Genomic DNA, 23,221 nt, shown 5'->3' with positions numbered 1-23,221 from the left:
ATTGAACCAATGGTACACCAGGAATAGAGAGGGTTGTTTGGTAATTATTGATCGATGAAGGGAGTTTAAAGTGGCTCGTGCTTCACTGGTCAAACTGTGACGCAGACCTCTGACCCCAGACACAAAGATATGTAACCCAGTTAAACAATAGTCCTATAAAAACCCACAAGGCTTGTGTTGATTGCATTTTCAAATCTTCAGTCATTTATGTTTTCTAGTCTGGGATGTCTCTCATCCCCAGGTAAAATATTACATCTTTTAAATCTACTTTGCTACTTCTACAAGCACAAGTCACCTTTTTGTCTTGATCTGCTTTTCATGTTCTTAGATAGATAGATAGATAAATACTTTAATGATCTCCAAGAGAAATTCACAATGTCTTGTATTTCAAGTACACTTTAACAGCAGTCGTTCACTTGCTGAAATCAAATGACTCCAACATTAAAACGTAATCATAACTGGATGAGTTTTATTATCAAGTCATTTAAAGGGAGAATATAAAGTATTTTCCAGCTATGAAGGCTGTTATTTACAGACATGTACTATATATATATATATATATATATATATATGTATAACTTCTTGACTCTTGGGTAAAATGTCTTTGTTTCATGTTTCACACTATGAAATGTGACTTGAAATGATCTTGTGGCTCTGGATTGTCTTTTGTAGATATAAGGTGGTTTAAAAAAACACAAAACGTGATAGATTTAAGAGGCAAGATCAATTGCAACGCTTAAAATCACATTATTTCATTCAGCGCGTCATGTTCACCTGTGTAACAGTCCGAAATATGTCACATCTGATTCACTTTTTCTGACCAATATTTGCTTTTCTTAAGTGGGTCTCAGAAAGTTTAACCTGAACCTTCTCTTAAAATGTAATGTTTAATAGTTTACCACAAATAATAAGTTTAATTCTTTACCGTTTTTAAGACTTGATCATTGTGCTGGAAGACAATTTGTAACTTTCATGAAACAATAGTTCAAACAACATAAGCAAAAATGTACTTTCTTTCCACAAAAAAAAAAAAGAAGACATTTAAGGAATGATCATGTCTCTGGGTGAAGTATAAGGGAAAATTTCCATCTCAACAACACTGTAAATCAGAGATGCATCACAAGTCTAGTGTCACTGCATCCGCTAAAACTGGACTGATCGTGGCTGCGGCTGTTTTCCTCTGAGATACGGCCCAGTCGCAGTACAACGGCCTCCAGGGTGGAAAGGGTTGAGATCAGCTCACAGTGGACCCTCTGCTTGGCCAGCAACAATCAAAGTGGCGTGTTTTACTCTTGACGACATTGAGTATAACACAAAGCCCAAGTAAAAGTCTCACATTGGACAACTAATCTCCAAACACACCCACCCAAAAAATCCTGCAAAAAAAATAAATAAATATATAAGTAAAAAAAGAAAAAAGAAACAGTTCAGACGTTTTATTCAATTTCACAACATTGACTTCAAGTACTGCTGTGCTGTTGAACTGTGTTCTGGTTCAGTTCACATGAGGTAAATGTTTAAATGTCTGGTTACAAATTATCAAAAGAAATGCAGTCCCAGGAGACGGAGGGCAACAGTGGGAATGCGGCACGGAAGATCCCACACTAAAAATACCCTGTGAATTCATCAGCTCCATCAAATGCATCACCAAAACAAACCCTGTGTTCAACCTTAAGATGCATTAAGTCTGTAACATGCCATTACATCGAAACAAAATATACAATAGAGCAACACAATTAAATAAAGATTGGATGAAGGTATTTCAGTGTAACCTTACAGTCTTGAGAGACATCACAAAGAAAATTCCCAGAAATGAGGATCTGACCGGCTTCTTTTCAATGAGCAGCATGGTGGACCTAAACAATTTGTATTTAATCTTGTTTAATCTCAGTATGATTACAGTTCATCTTCTCTATGAACGGAGGTTTAAATTGGGACGAACGTCATGCTTTACATACCAAAGAGTACAGATCTGCTGTATAAATCTCATGACTTTTCATATTCGACCTTCAGTGAGAAAATAGAAGTTTAACCGTGGCCACGTCTCCTTAAAATACACGTCTTCATTTCTATGGCGCTTCCTGCTACAACAACTGTCCCATTGGTGTGTGAATGTGAGCGTGAATGGGTGAATGACTGATATGTGAAGCGCTTTGGGACTGCACTCAGTGTGGTTAGAAGGCGCTATATAAATCTAAAAAAAAAAAACAAAAAAAAAAAAACAATGATAAGGAAAGATTTATGTTAAGCAGAGAATTGTCTCAACATGAAATCACATATTCTCAACACCACTGACACATATATCGGAATGAAAAATTAAGGTGCCAGTTTTTCTTTTTTAACGGATTGTTTAGATTCTTTTTAACAGTAAAATAATTTTGAAAAAAAACCGCGACTGACAGACTGAAGCCCTGCACTAGCTTTCCACTGAGCTCTCCGTGTCGGGTTGTGTGGTTACAGAGTCCTGCTCAGCTGCAGATGTTGAGTGTACATCCGAGTTGTCAGCAGAGTCTTGTGAGGTCTGACCGGGGGATTTCTCGGCATCTTGTGGGTAGAGCTCTGGGTAGAGCTGCATACAACCCTGCATCGCCCTGAACTGCTCGATGCAGTCGGATCCCTTCACCTCCTCTTTACTGTAGTGGAAACAGGAGAAGGCGTCCTTGAATTCAGTCCCACAAGGCCCGCTGGCCATGCCGCCGAGACAGGGGCAGTTCCAGTTGATTTCCCCATTGGGAAGGATTAGACCTACGGGGGGAGGGAGAGAGGGGGGGGGGGTGAGAGAGAGAGAGAGAGAGAGAGAGAGAGAGAGAGAGAGAGAGAGAGAGAGAGAGAGAGAGAGAGAGAGAGAGAGAGAGAGAGAGAGAGAAAGGGAGGATGTTTAAAAGGATCTAAAAATAATAAAGCCAATAGAAAAGAACAGACTCCCAGTGAGCTGCAGTTGGTCTGACTGGTTTAATGGGTCCTCACCTCGCTCCTCATATGGGTCGTTGGGGTCTTCCTCCACCAGCTCAGCTCTGCTGGGTGTCGCATGATCCTCTTTGGTGACAAAGATGATTGTGTCTTTACCTGTTAAATAAAATCCATTGCATTATATGATGACTGAATGATTGCTATGTTGTCGTTTATTTTATAGTACTTCTTTATATCTGTACATGCAGGTTTGTCAGTTTGGGAATTGGGTGACAGTCAGTCTGTCCTCCCTGTCTTGTATTCTTAAGTTTGGGCTCTCTATTTTTTGGTCGTTAGTATTGTAGCACTGTGGATCACATTTTGTGTGTAAGGCTCGAACTGACAACCCAAATCTCAGGTTTTCACATGAATAATAACTAACCTGTGACAACTTGAAAGCCCACTGAAATGAGTGAAAGTATGTTGATCTGTTCGAGCACATTTTTCGCAATTACACTGGGCGATTCCTGGCAGACATATAAGAGTATATTTACTTTACACATAGACAACAGCACTGTGGAGTTTCAGCTGATTTTGCTTCTTTCAGTGACTCAATACACCATCTTGTGGTAGAAAATGCCTCCTGGCAGAAGGACATCACCTGATCATCCTTGAGATGATCGCAGGACTTTATCATTTCTGTTTTGTATATATTATAATATTGTATCTTTGAGGTTTGCAGCACCAAATTAATATATATATAAAAAAAAACTTCTAAACTATGATCTTATGACATTGAACAAGTACAAAGTGAACTGGAAAGTCTATAGAAAAAAAAGATATCTGCAAGGTCTTCACATAATGATATTTGAGTTTTTTTGTAGGATGTCTATTAATGTCTTTTTTTTTTTTTTTTTTACAATAACTGAGCTGCTGCTGATAGCTTCAACAATTGATCATTGATCTGCAATGGACGGAACTACCTAAACCTCTTCTTATGCGTAAGTGACCTTGTGAGATATCTTCCAAACCAACAGTTGCACGTTACCTACAGTCTAAGGTTAATTGATTTAATAGCTGAACTAAACACTAAGAGCTGTGTAGAATTTCTGGAATGCATTACAATTATGACAGTCTAGATAGATAAATCTAAATCCTAGACAAATCTAGGAATATCCATCAACAATGAACTTGTGTTGCTTTGTTCAAATTCATAGTTTAAAGTGTCCTACTCAAGATTATATAGATTTTCGGACAAATCCTGCATTAATGTCTTTGTGTGGTTCCTCTATTCTCTTCTATTCTAAATGGACTATTTACTACTGGTAAATACTTAACCAGTCATAATAATAAACATACCATGATAAAAGCCTGCACACTACAATGCAGCTTCTAACTGTTTACAATTATACACGACGGATCTGAATGTTTAAATTTGTTTTCTTTACTTTGTCTAGATCACCTCATCTGATCCCATCTTCGAGTAAGAAGCTCGTCAAACGAGCGTCTACATCCATATTGATTTTCTCTTTCAGACCGCAGGAAACTTCACGGTTAGCTCCACCGAGAGGTTAGCATAGGTTAGCATCCTTACCGTCCCGTCTGACCGAGCTCATGACTTCATGAAAGCCAGAAATCCTCCTCCAGAGTCTCTGCAGGCCACCGAGGACAACCAGCTCTCGACAGTTCACAACGCACAGCGCAGCAGGACGGTGCGGCTTTCACTCCATCTTCGGGAGGATGTTTCACAACTAACCTCCATACACATGTTACAGGTCTTCTTCTGTTTTGTTGTCTGTGGCTGTGTTCAGCCAGGCAGCGTGCACTGCTGCCCCCTGCCGGCTGGGAGGGTCAATACCCCCATATATAACTCATTAAAACACTTGAAAGTGGAAACTTGATCCTATACATACAGCATATGAAACATTCAGACGCCCGAGGTCCTCAGCAAGAGGTTTAATAAATGTTCCCGGAGATAGAAGAAACAAAGTGAAGCTTTAGTTACTACACTCCTTACTTGTGGAACAAATGTCCTGAACACCTGAGGATGGCCGACACACTCACTACTTTTGAATCCAGCCTTAAAACACTTAAGCGCGACACACTAGTGACCCGTCCAGGGTGTAGCGTCTTGGCCACAGTTAGTTGCAATTCACTCCACTGCCCTGTGGCCCTGAACTAGATAAAGTGATACAAAAGATCAGGACACACCCTGGAAAACACTCACAACTAGAGGCTATTTAGTCATCAGTTAGCCACGATTTAGAAACATAGCTTTCCCAACCCCAAAATACAGGGGTGAACATGTAAACTCCTCACATAAAGGCTTGACCTGGACTCTAAAACACACAACACACTCGCTATGACGCAAAACCGACGACATCCAGCCTCCTGCCCAACAATGTGATTGGTTATCTGCCACTAAAGTTACTAAACATGCTCTTATTGTCACTTGTTGTAGATATATTGTTAATAAATATGGTGTCACAATGTCAATGGATGTACCAACCTGGTGGCCTAATGCTTTTTGAAAACCACTGGACAAAATGTTTGATTCTGCCTGCTCTTTAAACATGTTGGATATTTTTAGATTTTCTTACTCACCACTCCACCCTCTGGACATCATTGTCCATTCATAGACTTTCACATTAGTACACTTCAACAAAACTGCTTCTCTCATAACAGTCCAACACAGCAAACCCTAACAGTAGCTTCTGAAAGATTTAAGCATAACCGACATACTGTGTTGACATTGCATATCAACACCCCCAAAAACAAACAAAACATGGAAAACAAACAAGAAAAACACAAACACTGAGTCAAAATGTCTTTTTTATATAAGTTTGTTCTGAAATGTATTTTTTTTTTTTTTTTTTTTTACATATTCAAAGACTTTATCTTACATTTAAGACAAATTCAAAGTATTCAATGCATGGCCTATGTACAGAACGTCATAATCTGGAAATCGGATTAGTGAAAGCATGTAGAGCAGACATGACAAAACAAAAGATCTGAGAATAGAGGAAACAAGAGAGAATGTGACATGCAAGTTAATACTGCAGCTCCCAAGGAATGCCATACACCAAAACAACCAATAGTCATTTTTTTTTTTTCCTTTAAAATGTTCACCAGATGACTGTTTGCTTTTACTTGGAGCTGAAACCCAATATGAGCTCCACACCCTCTTCTTGCAGGACCCTGATCTAATAAAAGCTATAAACACAGGAACACGTACAGTACAGGATGCAGCATCTGACAGTTCAGCGTCTGGTCCACACCGTCACCTGATTGGCAGGTCAACAACAACAACAACAACAACGAAAGAACTGAAATTAAAAGTAGAAACCAAGGCAACGCTGAGCACACCGCAGGCTGTTGATTTCCATCTGAATCAAGTTTGCCTGCATATTGAAATGCTCACTTTGCCGGTCTAAAAACAACAGAAAAAAGACCAAACTCCTGCAGAAAGCATTTCAAAGGGACTCCTGGAGAGCTTCAACCTTTAGCTTAGTGAAAAAAAAAGAAAAAAGTCTGATGCAGTACAGTTCAGATGGAGGTTGTTGTCTCACTTTGGAAGGTGTGTGTGTGTGTGTGTGTGTGTGGAGGGGGCACTTGATGTGGCTGTCATTACATAGTCCCACCGCCTCAGAGCAGCTCATTCCAGCAGAGACTCCTGAAGGTTCCTCACACGACCTGAAGTTACAGGGCTGGTGATGCGGGAGGAGAAGGGAGGGGGGGGGGGGGGGGGGGGGGGGGGGGGCGGCGTCATACGGACGTCAAATAAATGAGAGGTTGGCGATACAAATAAAAGTTGGTAAGAGGTGGGAACTTTGCGTCCGTCCTAGAAGAGCAGGGCCCCCATGCTGCCCACTTCACTCTGTTCTTTCACAAAGATCTCAAAGTACTGATAGATGATGGTGACGGCCAGCAGGATACCCGTCCCAGAGCCGATGGCGCCCAGGAAGTCCGCCATCACAGATAAACCGCCGATACACAGTCCACCGAAGGCCGCGGCAGTGGGGATGTACCTGCAAAACAAAACAGGGATTTAGTCGTCGTCCTGATAAAAGCCCTGGAACATGTGTGTAAGAAATACAGCTCAAGGGACAAAATGAGCCTAGCAGTTGCAAGTAAGCTTTCTAAAGTTTTTAAATGTAGCAGCTATGTCTAATCTGACTCGTATGAGCGGTTGATTTAGTAAGATCTGCAGATAAAACGACACAGGAAGCAGAACTGAGCAGCAGTTGAAGTGAAAGCTGCCTGCCTTTGTTACCAAAAGTACATGAAGACCAAATCAAGAATACAAAGAATTGTTTTATACACCATGTATACAGACGGCTTCAGAACTTCTGTCGCTTATCAGACGAAGAGAAATCTTTTTTTGGCTGTATTCATAGATAATTACTTTACTGCTCCGGCCCAGCTGAGATCAAGCAGGGCTTTACAAGTTGGCTGCACTCGAATGCCTGAGTTACTGCTGTGAATACTGGCGATGAGTAACGACCGAGCACCGATTCACGTATAATCAAACGGCACTATATTTCAGTCCCTGAACGCATCCTTGTGACTGAAAGTGGAAGAGTTGGCTATTTTCCGAGCCGGACTTGAATGCAGCATCGTGTCAGTAGTGAACAGAACCAGCATGACTGATAGAAAATCACTTAAAAGTTTGGCTCTACTTTTCAAAATGTGATGCAGATTACGCTATAGATCCCTGCAATATTTGTGAAATGCGAGGCCAGTGGCGGGAAAACTTCTAATCTGAGGACGCTCCTGGTTCAGCATGAGATGATTCTCCAGGATGAAGAGATTGCTCATTTGTTTTAAACTTATTTGCCCTCCATGGAGCCTCAAAGTTTCCAGAGAGGAAAGAAGTAGGAGTTACATCATTATGAAAACAACGCTGCATAGTTGTAGTGAAGGGTTTTCATGTTGAAGACATTTTTGAAACAAAAGTTAACGTGTTGAGAAATAAAAGTCACATTGAATTTTCTTAACATTTATTACCACGTAAACACGCAAAAGTGCTGAAAATTGGGGCCGTTGAGTACCGGTATCGCAACCATATCGGTTGAAATGGGAAAGGAATCCATTCCTAGTGAATACACTTTGATCTCAGCTGATTTCTGAAGGTGCTGAGCAAAAAAAGGACTTTGGAGTTTACCTGTTCAACTCATGGACCATTGAGGTTTCTCTGTGTCCTCTCATCACCATCTGCTGCTCCTTCAGCTGTTTCGCCACCTGAATGACGGTGAAGCAAACCGAGCTCAAATAAAAAGTCCCTTTGATTTCAACCAACAGCAACACCGCCGACAGCGAGGCTCGGCACACTTACGTCTTTCGCCGAGGATCCGGACACTTCGATCCAGGTTTTGGAGAAGAAGGCACAGGAGCCGAGCATGAAGACGATGTAGATGACCGCGTGGACCGGGTCATCCAACACCGAGCCAAACGACTCCGGGGGGGAGAGGAAGTAACAGAGACCCCCGACAGGGTAGGCACGCGCTGGACCACCAGACGATGTGTCCTACAAAACAGGAAGAGGGACATTGTTTTGTTTTTTATGTGAAAATGGAAAATTATAGACTGAAATGATGTAATCCAAACCTGAAACACATTTAAAAATGAGTCCTATTGGACATAGGTCCATTGAAGCTATTGTAAAAACAGAAAAAAAAATTGATGAAAGCTAAATGTGAAAACTGTTTATGCAGATTCTTCTGTCGAAGCGAGTTGGCGCAAAAATAACGGTCACCAAAGGAAACATTGTTTTCCAGCTCAAACTTCCTTCACACATCCAAACCAACTGGCGGAATGATTAAAATGGTAAGTTCAAATGATAATTAAAATGCGTGTACATTAAACGCATGCTTCCTTCTCATCATAAAAAAATTAACTAAACACGCATTGACATTTAACGGCATGTTTTGACTTTAAACATGGTTAAGGATAAACAACGAGATAAATATTCAGTGTAGTGGTGGGATGTGTGTTTACAGTGTTCAGTCATGTTTTTCCTGGAACTACGTCAACACAGTCAAACCTCAGTTTATGAAAAGTTAAACTTATTAAACAAGTCGGTCGCTGCCCTCGAACTCACTTCGTGAACATTTAACTGGGAAACAGCCGGAAGCAAGTCATTATTATGCACATCATGTCGGTTGCTGCAGCTCTTAGTTACATAACTTGTCCTTCAAACTGGATTGTAATTTAGTGTTGTTGACTTCCTTTGAGCTATTTTAGTCTTTAGGCCACCCTAGGACCACAAAACATTTTGTGAAATCAAAAAGAGAAAAAAAACAAAACAGTTAGAAACATAGGTGGTGATAAAACAGCGAATCGGCTCCGACACACATCTAACTTTTAGTCTTTCAAACAATAACTTCCCTTCCATCGACTGTATACTGAATCCATTCTTTCATTGAGGTTTTGATGCTTCCCTGCATTAAACAAATGACAAACGCTACAAACGGTGACGGTTTAGATCAAATGGATACTCACAGACCAAGTTCCCAGCAGATTAACCAGGAAGTTGCCACTGAAGCGTGTGGAAAGCATCTGGGAGATAACGTACAAGTTGGAAACCAGGGCAGACTGCAGGATGATGGGGATGTTGGAGGTGTAGAAGAGCTTGATGGGGTAGGTGTTGTACTGGCCACGGTAGCGGGCTGACTTGATGGGCAGATCCACCCTGAATCCCTGTGGAAATAAAAGAGGCGACATTTAAGATACATTTGTACCAACAAAAATAAAATAAATAAAAAACCACCACCAGCCTCGTGTGACTCATTTGAGAACAGCTCACCTGAAAGTATATCACCACGGCAAAGACGAACACGGTGGCGATGAGGTTCATGAGGTTGGGCAGGTTCTGTCTGTAGAAAGCTTCTCTCAGAGCTCGCACTTTGTCCGTCCTGGTCGCCAGCAGATGGAACAGAGCGATGATCGCGCCCTCAAACTCGGTGCCTACACACACAAAGGAAGAGTGACTGGGTGGCGCCGAGCACAGCTGTGGCGTGAGGCTCATCATCACCACCGAGTCGCTCCTCACCTCGTCCGGTGTTGACGGTGGTGGGACTGAAGGCCTTCCAGACGATCGTCTCGCAGATGTTGGTGGCGATGAAGAGGGAGATCCCCGAACCCAGACCATAGCCTTTCTGAAGCAGCTCATCCAGCAGGAGCACGATGAGTCCGGCGACGAAGAGCTACACGAAGACACCAAGCAGACGGTGAGCGGGAGAAGATCTGAAAAGGTTTCTCTTGGCTGCGAATTCCTGTTTCTCTGGCTGAACCCTCACTCAAAGCCGACAATACTTTAGACCTCTTATAATCAAAATGTAACTTAAAGTGGAGGAGTGAGGAAGTCAGCACTTCTTCGTCCTTTGGAAAAATGTGTATTCTTAAAAGCTGAAGCGCTGACTTACGCTAACCATTTCAATGCTTCTACTAGGTGAATATCTTCACAACCCCGCTGTAGATTACATTTTAGTAATGTTCAGCTATCACTAGGCAGCGATTGTAAAGGAAGCGCAGAACCTGATAAGTGACTTACTTTAACACGATTTCACATAAAACCACTTGACGCTTCACATCCGTTCTCTTACGAGCATTTTAATCGTATTATCCTTAAGTTCACAATCGGTTGCGACGCGGACAAAGAAAATCTTGTCCTCACCTGAATGATGATCAGCAGACAGATTCCAGCGCCCATCTCCGAAGGATCTCCGTACATGCCGGTCATCACATACACGATAGCCTGGCCGATGGTGATGATCATCCCAAACACTGAAAACAACACACAGATTTAAGAGTTTTTAAATCATAATATCCAACCAAGCTCAAACCACCTCTTGCCGAGAGGTGACTTACATTTCTGAGCTCCGTTGAAGAGAGCTCTGTCCTTTGGAGTGTCTCCAACTTCAATGATCTTGGCTCCAGCCAGCAGCTGCATGATGAGGCCTGAGGTGACGATTGGCGAGATCCCCAGCTCCATCAGAGTACCTGGAGGGAGGCGGCGGAGTTACGGTAAACTGGCGGGACAGCAGCCACTCGTTTTACTGCTCAACACTGGGATCAGTACCTCTGTTTGAGGCCAGAATGACTCTCATCCAGTAGAAAGGGTCTGCAGAGTCGGAGGACATGATGCCGAAGAGAGGAATCTGAGGGAGACACATTTAGCCACGTTAGTCTCAATCTCATCAATGAGCTAACTGAGGAAATTATTTAGTTTGACTGAGGACGCTTGAACTCATTGGTTCGACGACATATTTTAATGTACGAGACTAATTCTCCATGAAACAACATGCATATATATATTCACTGCGGTAAATCTTCATCCAAGTAATGAACTTTTGTTCAACTGGCACCAAGAGTTTGACTTGTGACAATTTACTATTGGATCGGTAAGTCAAATCGATAACTCAAAACAAACTACGAATATTATGGTTGCAGCTCTGAGCATACAGGTTTTAGATTTATCAATACCAAGAGTAGATTGAGAGTTAAAAGCCATGAACTCTGTCCAAGAGCAGCGTTTAAAATTGAAACACTTGCTTCTTTTTCTACTTTGGAAAGTATCCCTACTTTTTTTAAAGTATCCCTACTTGTTTTCTACCGGATCTTGATCACACAGGTTACAGATCTCCCACTCTTAGGCTGACGGTGACAGCTTAACAGAATCTGACATGTGCATTTCTCACAACAATAATTCACATACTATTTACATCAATAAAATGCCACGAAGCATAAAATTAAGGCCATACTGGTCACTGCAAAGCGCACGGGTGTTCTGCAGTGCAGCCGTTCAACCACAGACAAGATTAAACACATAATCACAATGAAAATAAGCAGCCTGTTTATAACTTCCTTAAAAAAAAAAAGTGGAAGTCAATATTATTGTCAACTGACATGATTTTTCTCATAAATAATCAGTGTAGGAGAGCTGCATGCAGAAATAGATCCATTTGTCTTCCAAAAGAGCTCTTTAAAATTCAGTTTTATCCAACTCAATTAAAAATAACTCAATAAAAATCTTAGATCAGCCTTTAAAAACCAGCTTACAAATTAAGAACAATAACAGGACTTTTCAGGTATTCCTGCAGGTACCAGTACCTTGTGCTGTCACCAGGCCACAGGAGGATTATGAAAGCTTATCGAGGATATCCATATTAAATATTATGATTGTGCATTCCTAATAATAACATAAAATGTGAATGGAAATGATTGATTTTAATTACAATTTTTTTTAAAGGACATCATGTAGGAGGAATAATTACTCAAAGAGCAGTGTTTGAATGGCTAATTTAAAAACACCACAACAAGCTCCGAACAAAGTGTCAGTGATCCGGTCATTACTCCGTTAAGCACCTCGAATTGAATTAACCTGGATTGGATGTAAACCTCTTGACTGAGGAAAACACAAGAGTCGTAAAAGGGGAACCAACCTGGCAGCACACCAGGAAGATGAAGAGAGTGATGGCCGTCCATAGCACCTTTTCTCTGAACTGAATCTGTTGATGACAGCACATCACAGGGGAGAGTCACACCAAGCAAAGGCCTCAAACAGCCTGGTAGGGAGGGGGGTGTAAAAAAAAACTATAAAAAACGAGAATGAGAATACACACCTTTCTCTCTGGTTTCTGGATCTCTGGCAGCACGGCACAGAAAGGCTTGATCACCTCCAGGAATTTGACTGGAAACAAGCAGGAGAGAGTTGTAGTGAGGTGGAGGGAGCTGCTCTTCAATGGGACGTGGCAGTGAATGGGAAGGAGGAGGAGGAGGGGGGGGGGGGGGGGTTCAGGGGGGGTATTTGAATTTACAATAATCAACAAAGTGAGAGTCAAATAAAAGTAAATCCTTCCACGTGTGCTGGGGTCGACCTTCACACGGTTAAAGAGCGTGTGTTGTCGGCGTGTTGGGGACAGTACGAGCGGAGGCTTTCACGCCGAGCAACCGGCGCTCTAATGCGTCGTCATCACTCAGACAGCCAGTGTCTTTGAATGAGCGGCTAACGAGTTAGCTCGCAAGCAGCTTCACCGCTCAACTCCAACCGCCGTCGTGGCACATCTTTAAAAGCTCAATTATAGCCGGGAAATTTAAGTGCCGACTCCGTACCGTGTGGTGTGTTTATTCTACAAGCTGTATCCCCAACCTGAAACACACACACCCTACAACACGAATCCAGTAGGTTTGCGACGGCGTCAAGCGAGCCTGTCCGCCACCAATGGCTGACACGGTAGAACTAAGTTACCGTTACTGAGACGACACGAGTTGAAGCTCGCGCTGCAAAACAAGACGCAACAGAACGATACTCACTGCCCATGGTGATGCCGGTGTCCGCTTAAAGGCTTCTTTGCTGTGTAAATCAGGGCAGACCGAATTGTGACTGAGCGTCTGGGAGGAGGAGGAGGAGGAGGAAGAGGAGGAGGAGAAACTTTACAGACACGTCACCACTAGAGACACGATACACTAAGATTTAAAGACACAGCGCACAATTGTCCTCCTCTCGAGCAGGATACTTTTAAAGTTACAGTTTTTCTTTCGTTTTATGTAAGGACGTGGGGGAATTGTTGCGGGCTCCACCTCATTCTGCCAGAACTACACTTTTTCTTTCTTTCTTTCTTTCTTTTTTTTTTTTTAAAGATTCACAAAACCAATTTTTTTTTTCTCATTCCGAAGTAACGTGAAATTATTCTTGCTTGAAGAAGTCATTTCACATAAAACATGCTTCCAAGTGTGAGAAAACTGACTAATCAAGTGCAACAATCAGCTATATTCAAATTCTCCCTCCGTGATAAGTGTTCGAAGTTCTTGTACTTCATTTGAATTGCATATGTATCTATCTTTTGTCCTCTTCTCACAGTTTAAGCAGACCGGCCTCTGTATGGGAAGACGTTGGAATACTTGGACACAGTCTGACCGAAGGAAAGCTTCAAAACACTGATATATTGTCACTACTTTTATATCAAGTCATTTTCTTCCCTCCATGTCTTGTGTCTATTTTATTGGGTCTTGATTCTATTTATTTATTCATTTTACCTGATTTGACGTGATGTTGGACAAAGTACTAAAACACAAATAGATAGATGGTTTAAATGTAGTTTTCCAGGTCAGATTTTCTAGTTTCTGAATAATGAATAGTTTCTGAACAATAATAAATGTTCTATTATATAAAGAGGGCCACAATCCTATATAAAGAGAATGGGGAAAAAAAAAAGCTTCAATTAACTTTTCGATTAACTAATTAACTTCAAACAAGCTATTCTTTTTTTTTGACCACGTCCGTCACAATGTACTCTTCAGCTTTCCCTCTCTGCAGAAATCGCTGCATGTCTCCACCAGAGAGCAGCAGTGGATGAGAAATGATGAGACTGAGCCGAACCATGAAGAGAAAAACCAGTTGACCGTAAACAACGACACAACAGCAGACCTCTAATGGTTTCAGAAACGACTGAAAAGACAAAAACAGCGTGCATTTACTCTAAATGCTAAACATTGGCGTTGCAATACCAATAATCTCCTTGTTTGGAAAAAAAAAAGTTATATCCAACCATTTGTGCTGCAGAGCACAAATGGTGTGACAAAACATGTACTCGTAATAAAAGAAGCAAAACAAACGTAGTATTTGTAGTTAGCAAACATTGAAATTGACTGAGAGGAATGCCAATGATAATCTTTTGGGCTTTCTAAGAAAAAGTCATACAAACGTCAGTCAACAGGATGTCGTAAAAGGCTGGACATGCATTTCTCACATATTTGAGAGAAGGATTGTAGCCAGCGTTACAGAGAAATACCTCAGGACCTCTACGAACTCAGTGACAATTGTATTCATAGTGTAGGGGCACCAGGAGGCCAACTCTACAGAATGTCTTGGTCTTAGTTGGTTGACAGTATAGATCTGCCTCTTATTGGTGTGTTTTTAAGTAAGCATGATTTTGAACGTTAAGGTAGTTTTTTCATATCTTATCAGCTCAAGATAATGTGTAAAACAATATTTGACTCTGGAGCAGCTGTGCTGTGGCTCAGTTGATCGAGTGGGTCGATTTTCATTCCCGACATTAGTGGTTTGATTGTCATCCCTGTCGTTTTATTGTTGAGTTGTTCCCCAGGGAAGACATTGAAGCCTACGTTTTGCTCAATAGCAATTACAGTTTGAATGTATTCGCATGAGCTGAAAATGGATGTTGATCATAGCATATAGCTGCTGCTGTTGGCCCACATGAAATGTTGACACTCTTGAGTGTTTGTTTGTCATCTTTTCAAATAATGACATGAAATTCCTCCCATTGTTTGTTTGTTTGAATTAGTGAATGTGACTGTCATAAGACAGTGCCAGGTATAAAAACAAAATGGTAAAAAACGCAAAGTGAAAATGAATTTCTTTTCATTCCGAAGGCAAGGTCCAACAGTTATGTTGTTTATAGACTGTGAATATTTTTTTTCCTCATCAAACTTTTTCCTTCATTGAGTCTGAGTCTGATTATTGCCATTTGTATGTGCTTGCATACATTTTAAAAGCAGTCACTCTTTTTGTTTGTGTGAACTCAGATTTTAAAGAAAGCCCTAAAAGCGCCTCTGGAGACATTACATAAGAGTGTGTGACTCTCATAGAGGAATGTAGAAATCTTTGCACTGAGGGCTTTTTGTCCGGTTGCCCTTTTCTTTTTTTCTCTCACATTCATCTCATTCCATGTTTTGTTCTGGCAGTTCACCCTCCATCCACTATCACGCAAGATACATGTTTCACTCACTTGTTCATGAGGCCCGGTAACTCACCCGCCATGGTTTGTGAAGCAGATCAACACACTGGGAAATCATATAGACGAGATCTTGGAGCGGCAAGGTAAATTTAGCCGTCAGGGGCTTTTAGAAAAGCCACAATTTGATGTGACTAGATAATTCTATGTTTTCTGTAGTGCCCTAAGGCCCCTGTGTTCTTTTTTTTTCTTGGAGGGGCTTCATGCAGATGTACAAAAAAACTGAGCAAGAGTAAAGCAGTCACAAGATCACCATGAAACTGAGCAGACTAAATTGCTCTCTACTCAGTGGTCTTCTTGTGTTTTCCGTCAACGTTCTGGAATTACCATACATCCTATTCAGGAGGATCATGTTCTTCTCTGGTCTTTAGTCACTATACACACAATGTTTGTCTTTTAATCTTTTACTCTGCAGAATCTTTACTGCTCTGAATCAGCAGGTGCCCAGATAGCAAACAGTCAATTCAACCAAATGTGGTGAACGTGAGTTCACTGTATTCTGATTTCTTCTTGACCTACAAAGCGCTGACATACAGTATTTCCCTGTGGAAATCTAGGTTGGACGTTGGTGTCAAGTGGATCTCTAGTGGTGTGTTTAATTGCTCTTGTAATCCACTGCAGTGATCCAGTGGGTAGAAGAACATTGTGTCCTCGACCTCAGGACTCAGGTTATATAAACATCTACAGATCAAAGAGCTGCTTGCAGGCTTTTTCTCACACAGCACTGGAGGGCCAATGAAGGAATAATACGTATGTTCGTTGAACAACCATGGAATGCAGCAAATGCATCAAATGGGCTGAGGGAAGAGTGGATGTGATCTGATCCACATCATGATGTTATATCAGAAAGCAACAAGTAGGACAGATCTGGAAGCCAAAGGGGGATTTTGCCTTTTCACCACATTTCTCTTTTTGATTTCTGTCTTTTTTTTTTTTTAAATATATATGTAATGTGGTTGAATAAAATCATCAATTACCTAATTGAACACATTTTTTGAAAATAACACACTATAAGTAAAATGGAGACTAATTACAATCATATAATAATCTTTGGTCTAAAACTAACAGTGGAATAGTTCTTTACATAGACTTTATTTGAAAAGTTTGCTAAGCCTCTGACTGGTATGAGACATTCGAACTCATTCAACACAATCATATATTTTGGGATTTAAGAAGGAAGCTTCAATGTGATTGATGGAAGCCATGAAGGATGGCAGTAAATATTGCAGAAATGTTGTAGTTTGTCACTACACTGCTAACAAAGCTAAAAAAAAAAAAAAAAAGTCAGTGTCCATATAACTGTCACTGTTGTTTTATTGTGAAAGTAAAAGTAGTCTTTAAGATCAATAAAAAATCATGACATTTTAAGACCAAGATCTTCACAAAGTTTTACACTTAACAACACCTTTTATATCCCGGGACAGCGGCACAAAGGAGGGATTTGTTGTTTTTGCTTCTGTCCTGCTGCTAATCTCAGCCTAACAGCTGTGCACAGTCCACTCGCAATACAATTTACGTAACCTGTTTAAAGGTTCCAGGACATTTCTGCCCCCTTAAAACAACAAAAACACAGAAATGATAGCCAAGTTCACCCGGTAGAGACGTGGCCGCTCTTGTGTAAACAAAACTTACTTAACAGATGATGCCAAAAAAAAAACTAAACATTGAATGATGAAACAAACAAAACATTGTGGCTTTAAAAATGAACCTTCATCATGACATAAAACCATTGCCCATGTTCACTTCAATAATCTTTTTTTTTTACTGTAATGACATGGCGCATAGTGCTGCAAATGAAGGGGGTGGGGCTTTTTCATTGAAACACCCTTAATTGCACCACTGACATGTAGAAAATCACTTATCTTCCATGGGCAGTGCAATTATTATTTCATGGAAAAACTGCCGTCACGACACATGAATGAAGTGGAAAATGTATGTGAAGGAGATTGATGGAAGCATATTCTTACAAGCAACCCTACTGACCAGAGAAGATATTGGAGTGAGAAACCACAACACAAACCCACCCACATTAAACTGGACAGTGGTCACCATCTGACTTAATCCAGATTATCCCAAACTGTACACACGCTGCTTTCTGTCTGGTCTCGTGCCGGCTATTTTAAGCTCATATAAACTTCATTGTGTTGGCTACAGGGAAGACGAGAGAGCCTGTGCTGCAATGTGACCGTGATGTTGTCCCTAAGTGAAGTGGCTTCTTTGTTTGTTGTATACACACACACACACACACACACACACGCGCACGCACACACACACACACACACACACACACACACACACACACACACACACACACACACACACACACACACACACACACACACACACACACACACACACACACACACACACACACACACACACACACGTGTCTTCGGCCTGAAGACCTCACGTGGAGGAGATGATGGGTGGGAGTTGGAGTAAAAAAATTTTGCGAGAGCCAATGCAGGCACAGCAGCCTTTGACATGTGCATTCATACGTGGATCAAATCAGATCTAGTAGTGACATAGTCCTCGTCTTCAGGACCTCCCACGGCGTATTGCCATGATTTTACTCGGGCGCACAACAAACTTAAAAATGGACACACTGGAGAAGCGTTTCAGTTTTGGTTGGGGATTTTTCTTTTGTTTTGCCAATTTAGCTGGCCTCGGACTCGCTTGGACGAAAGACAGCTTTGTTTTACAGCTCAGCTCCATCTTCACACGAACACATCCTAATCCCACTCGGGACAGCGGCCCCTGAGATGTATGCCTGGAGCGAGGCCCGGGGTCGTTGTGTGCCAGTGTCACCTCCATATCTCATGTACACTGGTCGGGGACATGGAAGGGTTACGTGGGTCTGCCACCTTCGACGTCCAACATGGAACTGAGCTGTGCATTGCTCAGTGTGAGATCGTGAAGCCATGTGGTGTTGTGGGCCCCTACGGCAGAAACAAGATCTTGGGGCGTGGATTGTTAATTCACTTGGGGGAGCTGGTGCCGGAGGTTGGCTCTGGAACTATACACTTTGATAAAGGATGGCCTCTTTCCTTCTCAAGTGGCCCAGGGTAAGGCTTAAGGTCACGGGGAGAAAAACCCTCAGTGGTTTGTGCGCATGCACAAAACACCAGCTCAGAGTTTTCGGCCTTCTCGGAGCGAGTCGCTGAGGGCCTGGAAACGGAAACCACCAACGATATCAGTCCTGCTCAGTCCTGTTCAAATGAAAACCAGGTACCGCTGTACTGTTTTGTGTCAGAATACCAAAGCGTACCTATTAAAAACTCTGACCTTTGGCCATAACTGAAATGGAAATCACTTCAACAAAATAATCCATCTGTCCCTATGTTCTGCTGCTCAGGAACAAAGGTTGGAAATGTGATAACGTTCATCTTAAGGCTGTGCCAGCAGGGTTACCAGCGTTTACAGAGTGATACAGCAGTCCTGATGTGAAAATGGGCCAACAATAGTCAGAAAAGAGAACAATGTATTTAGGTTTATTGTCTTATGAATGACCAATCAGCCATGGATGTTTTCTCTCTGTGGCTGTGTGTTACCTCATCAATCAGTTGAACATGGTTCAAGGAGGGTTATATAACAGGCTGGGACACTTTACTCTTTGACCATATGATATGCTGTGTGGGCAACTCCAACAGCTTCACTAACCCTAGGGAAAGACAGCAATTTCTTTTTTTAGAGTGAGCTATAACATAATCTATTCCTCCATTATATTATGAAAGTGGATTGACTTTTTTCTTTTTATTTACATCATTTTACTATTTTGTATCACTTTGTAGAATTCACAAGTTTCAGAATTTCAGGTCTGGAAAAGCAATCGGTATCATAATACATATAAACTTTTCATCATGTTCATATAATGATCTTTATTTTTTGGGCAAAAATGTTTTTGGAAATCAGGGCAGATACATATATGAATCAATAACAAATAATCCCTCTTACCATAAAGGACTTATACACCCTATTCATTTCAAAATATCTTTATAAGTACTCTTGCATTCATGGTATCTTCACTGATTTCCAGATATATCACAGCACAGCTGTTTGCAACAATAAACTCCACAATATTTCAGAGTTGCTTCCTGAAATGCTGAGTAATTGTGAATATGCTGTTCCATTGGGTTTCTACAGGTCCTGTAACATGCTGTGGGACACATCCGCCTAAAATCCAAGGTACTATATATCATCAGAATATTCTATTCACTTTTCCCTAAAGTTGTAGTCTCTAAAGTAACTTTTAAAGTAATTCTTTAAGTTTAATGTTAAAATTTTTTTTTTAGCACTCACTAAGACTGACATCATTGAGCCTTTATGGGGAAGTTTATTTCACAGTAAAATAGCAAATAGTCCATTATTTGAACATTATGTTTTAGAACGTTGCATTATATTTCTCTCTGGTCAAGTGTTCTTTTTTTGGACTCCATTATTTCCTTTTGCTTCTCTGCTATTTTAAGACTGCACTCAATTATCTGATGTTGCCCCAGGAAGAGAAAGTGAGTGCACGTAGTGTACCATAGGATCCACATCCCCTTTTCAGAAAATTTCACAAACTAAAAACTAAAAAAACAACCCTTTTTCTTTAAATTTTCAAAGTATGAGCCTTGCAAAGCCACTGTGCAGGTGAGATTCCCAGTTATCAGGTGAGAGCGTTCATAACCCTTGAACTGTGGGTCTATAATGCCACTGTAATCACCTCAAACACCTGTACATACACGACACGCCATCATGCAGCAAACACAAAAACCTGTTATCTCGACTTCCACATATGCAAAAAAAACAGCCGCATTCATGCATTAAAAAAAAAAAAAAAGGAATTGATACTCACACAACTTCTCACATTGTACCTGCCAATTTTCTATGTCATTTTGTATTAGGATTTTGAGTTTTTTAAGATATTGCCAAACTAATACTTCAATCCTGCAATCCAGTCACATTTACAAAATTATTAATGTGCACTAGTTGTAAAACCAAACATAGCTGATTTGGTCCAAGTTGGTGTTGTACCTTGATGTGACATCTACCTATGTGACTCCGGATATGGTTTACGCAAATTATGCCATCCTCGTATTTAGGGGCACTCCCACATACTGTACACACAACCCAACTTAATAAGTTCATTCATCAAAAACTGAAAACCAAAAACTTAGCAAATGAAAAAAGACTCTGGGAGTTTTTCTACTAAATGTAATATATTGTTTAACTTCATCGAAATCACATCAATAAACCTATTTAATGCTGGAGCTAAACCCATTTATTTAAATGTTTTCCTTCTGGCAGCAGATGAGCGTGGCATGTGCAGCTATTTTTAGATCTGAAAAGTGGAAATTATAATCCCCCTCATCTCATGCCCCGTGTTGTTACCTCGGCTAAACTGTCTGTCTTGCCTGTCTCCTCCGTCTGGTGACGTTCACTGATGAAACTGCCTAACATGCTGCAACGGACAACTGATGTGATGTCAATTCACATGATGTTTAATGTTGTGTTGCTTGAAAACTAAGCAATAAAAAAAAAAAAAAGAGCCTTCAACACTCACAAAACCTGTCGACTACATCTGCCACAAACGAAAAGCAAATAAAAGTTGGTAGCCATGTAAGCAACCTCTATGTGATTTTTTGTTTTGTTTGTTTTTTTAATTTTCATTTACCTCACTCCACCCATTGCACGGCACGCAGTTAAAGACAGATATCTGGAACTGGATCTTCCACTCCACAGAGCCATAGCCATAATAGGTTTATTCTTCTGTCACAAATCACTCCACGCTGCATGTTTAGGAGGTGTGCCAAGTTGCTGAAGAGTGACAGAGGATTGTAGGCATACTTTCCACACGGTTAGAGTTTCAGGGGACTCCCCCCCCTCCGCCTAAGCCCAGTGTTTTCCTGGTTAGGGTTAGGGTTAGGGTTAGGGTTAGGGTTAGGGTTAGGGTTAGCTAACCCTAACCCTAACCCTAACCCTTTCCTTTGCTGGAAAGCTGATTAGCCTGACAACAAAGCTGCAGATTTTGATAGGCATCAACTTTCAATGTGGAGTTCAAAGTGCATGCAGTGGCTTGCACTGAGTAAATGCTGGTCCCCTAAGGTGATGGCGCCTAATACCTCGTAATACTTCCTGCTTGTGAAGATCTTTGACGTTTGAAGGTCTGTGGTAACCTAATACAGGGCGGTCGCCGATGTCGCCACTGGATTTGAACAAGGCCAAAAACCTCAACTAAACTGCTTAATAATGACCCCTGTAACTACTCTGACGCAGGCGAAAGGAAGTTTGCAATCTTTGTGTTCAAGCAAACTTGCGAAGCCAAAGTAAAAACTGCAACGCCTGCTCTCTTGCCTTCCTGTGGAGTAATTTAGCCTCAACTGTCAGAGACAATACAGATCGGGGGGGGGCTTGACTGATAGCTGCATATCTGCACGATCCATGTGCAACAAGCAAAATGCATAGAATAGGGGTTTTATTCGCAGACTCATAAACTCTAAAGTAAAAACTAGTGATGAGACCAATAATAGGGAGAGTGTGCAGTGTGAGTACCAGTGTGGACGTTACATATCATGCGCCTCTTTTGCCATTTAACTTCATGGACATGTTTTCCTGCAACAGCTCCACCATCAGAGCTGATCTTTAGTTCAGTTTAGCATTCGATGCCAGCTGTACTAACTTGTAATGAAATTGACTTTTACCACAATTGTCTTTGACTGAGGCGTCACAGCAGCCTCTCAAACATTCAAACATGACAGACGTAACAGTGCAAGGTTATATTTGATGGGTGTTTAAAAGTGTATAAGGTTTAGTGTCTTAATGTGAAAAATGTCAGCGATTAATGCATTAGGTCAACCAATGGTGACTTTGCCATCCAGTCATGTGATACTTAACTGAATGCTAAAACTTTGATCACTCAGAAAGATATTCAGAAATTAAGATGACAGATTTTGCATGTGTATATATATATTATCACAGCCATTACCTGGGAACCAATTAATTAACAATTCAGTTTTTACTAAGTCCACAAAGAGGGATTTGTTTTTCCGTTTAATATCCAGTGACTCGAGCGTTGAACTCCTGTTTATGAATTTGTGAAGCTCAAATGTTACTGGATTTAATAGTTGCATACCATTACTACTATATACATGTGTTCCCTACCAGATAAGCAAGTCCATGTAATATTACATAAGATACCCCGGTTCTTTAAAACGGCCAGTCTTTTGTTGCTCGCTGTAACATACAAAACAAGGAAGCGAGTCTCACGTCAGCAGCCGGAAGTATTTTTCCTAATCACATTGCGTAACATAAAAAATGACCCGTAAAATACGTTTGTAACATTCAGTGCTATATGATTCATGCTTTTCATCACATTGCTTCCTTTTTTTTTGTACAGCTTTCAGCAAAATGCATTTTGCACTTCCTCTTGTCCCATGTCAGCACTTTTTCTCCAGTAAATTCATGTTTTCGTGTGCATTTTGTTTGGCACTTCTCTGGTATTAGAAGGCAATACCTTGGACCAATGTAAGCCCTTAAACCACAAACTCTATAGAGAAATACACTAAATGAACACAACACAGAACACAAGATTTTAC

At 41.0% G+C, this 23,221-nt stretch overlaps 2 protein-coding genes across 2 annotated transcripts; both read right to left on the bottom strand.

Moving 5' to 3' along the window:
- Positions 1–1,509: 1,509 nt before the first annotated feature.
- Positions 1,510–4,599, bottom strand: LOC308129175 (mitochondrial intermembrane space import and assembly protein 40-like). The gene is made up of 3 exons (XM_080494982.1): positions 4,484–4,599; positions 2,968–3,066; positions 1,510–2,745 (listed from the first exon to the last, which is right to left on the bottom strand). Exons 1-3 carry the CDS (start codon positions 4,503–4,505, stop codon positions 2,417–2,419), a joined length of 450 nt encoding a protein of 149 aa, XP_080351108.1. The 5' UTR covers positions 4,506–4,599; the 3' UTR covers positions 1,510–2,416.
- Positions 4,600–5,721: 1,122 nt separating this feature from the next.
- LOC308129171 (protein transport protein Sec61 subunit alpha-like 1) lies at positions 5,722–13,283 on the bottom strand. The gene is made up of 12 exons (XM_080494976.1): positions 13,204–13,283; positions 12,513–12,580; positions 12,333–12,398; positions 10,970–11,048; positions 10,759–10,890; positions 10,565–10,674; positions 9,941–10,094; positions 9,695–9,855; positions 9,391–9,588; positions 8,225–8,416; positions 8,054–8,130; positions 5,722–6,917 (listed from the first exon to the last, which is right to left on the bottom strand). The coding sequence occupies exons 1-12, from the start codon at positions 13,208–13,210 to the stop codon at positions 6,731–6,733; spliced, it is 1,431 nt and encodes a 476-aa protein (XP_080351102.1). The 5' UTR covers positions 13,211–13,283; the 3' UTR covers positions 5,722–6,730.
- Between the last annotated feature and the right edge of the window lie 9,938 nt (positions 13,284–23,221).

The sequence above is a fragment of the Blennius ocellaris genome, assembly GCF_963422515.1.
Source record: "Blennius ocellaris genome assembly, chromosome: 4".
Classification (NCBI taxonomy): Eukaryota; Metazoa; Chordata; class Actinopteri; order Blenniiformes; family Blenniidae; genus Blennius; species Blennius ocellaris.
This window is presented reverse-complemented; position numbering and strand designations above follow the sequence as displayed.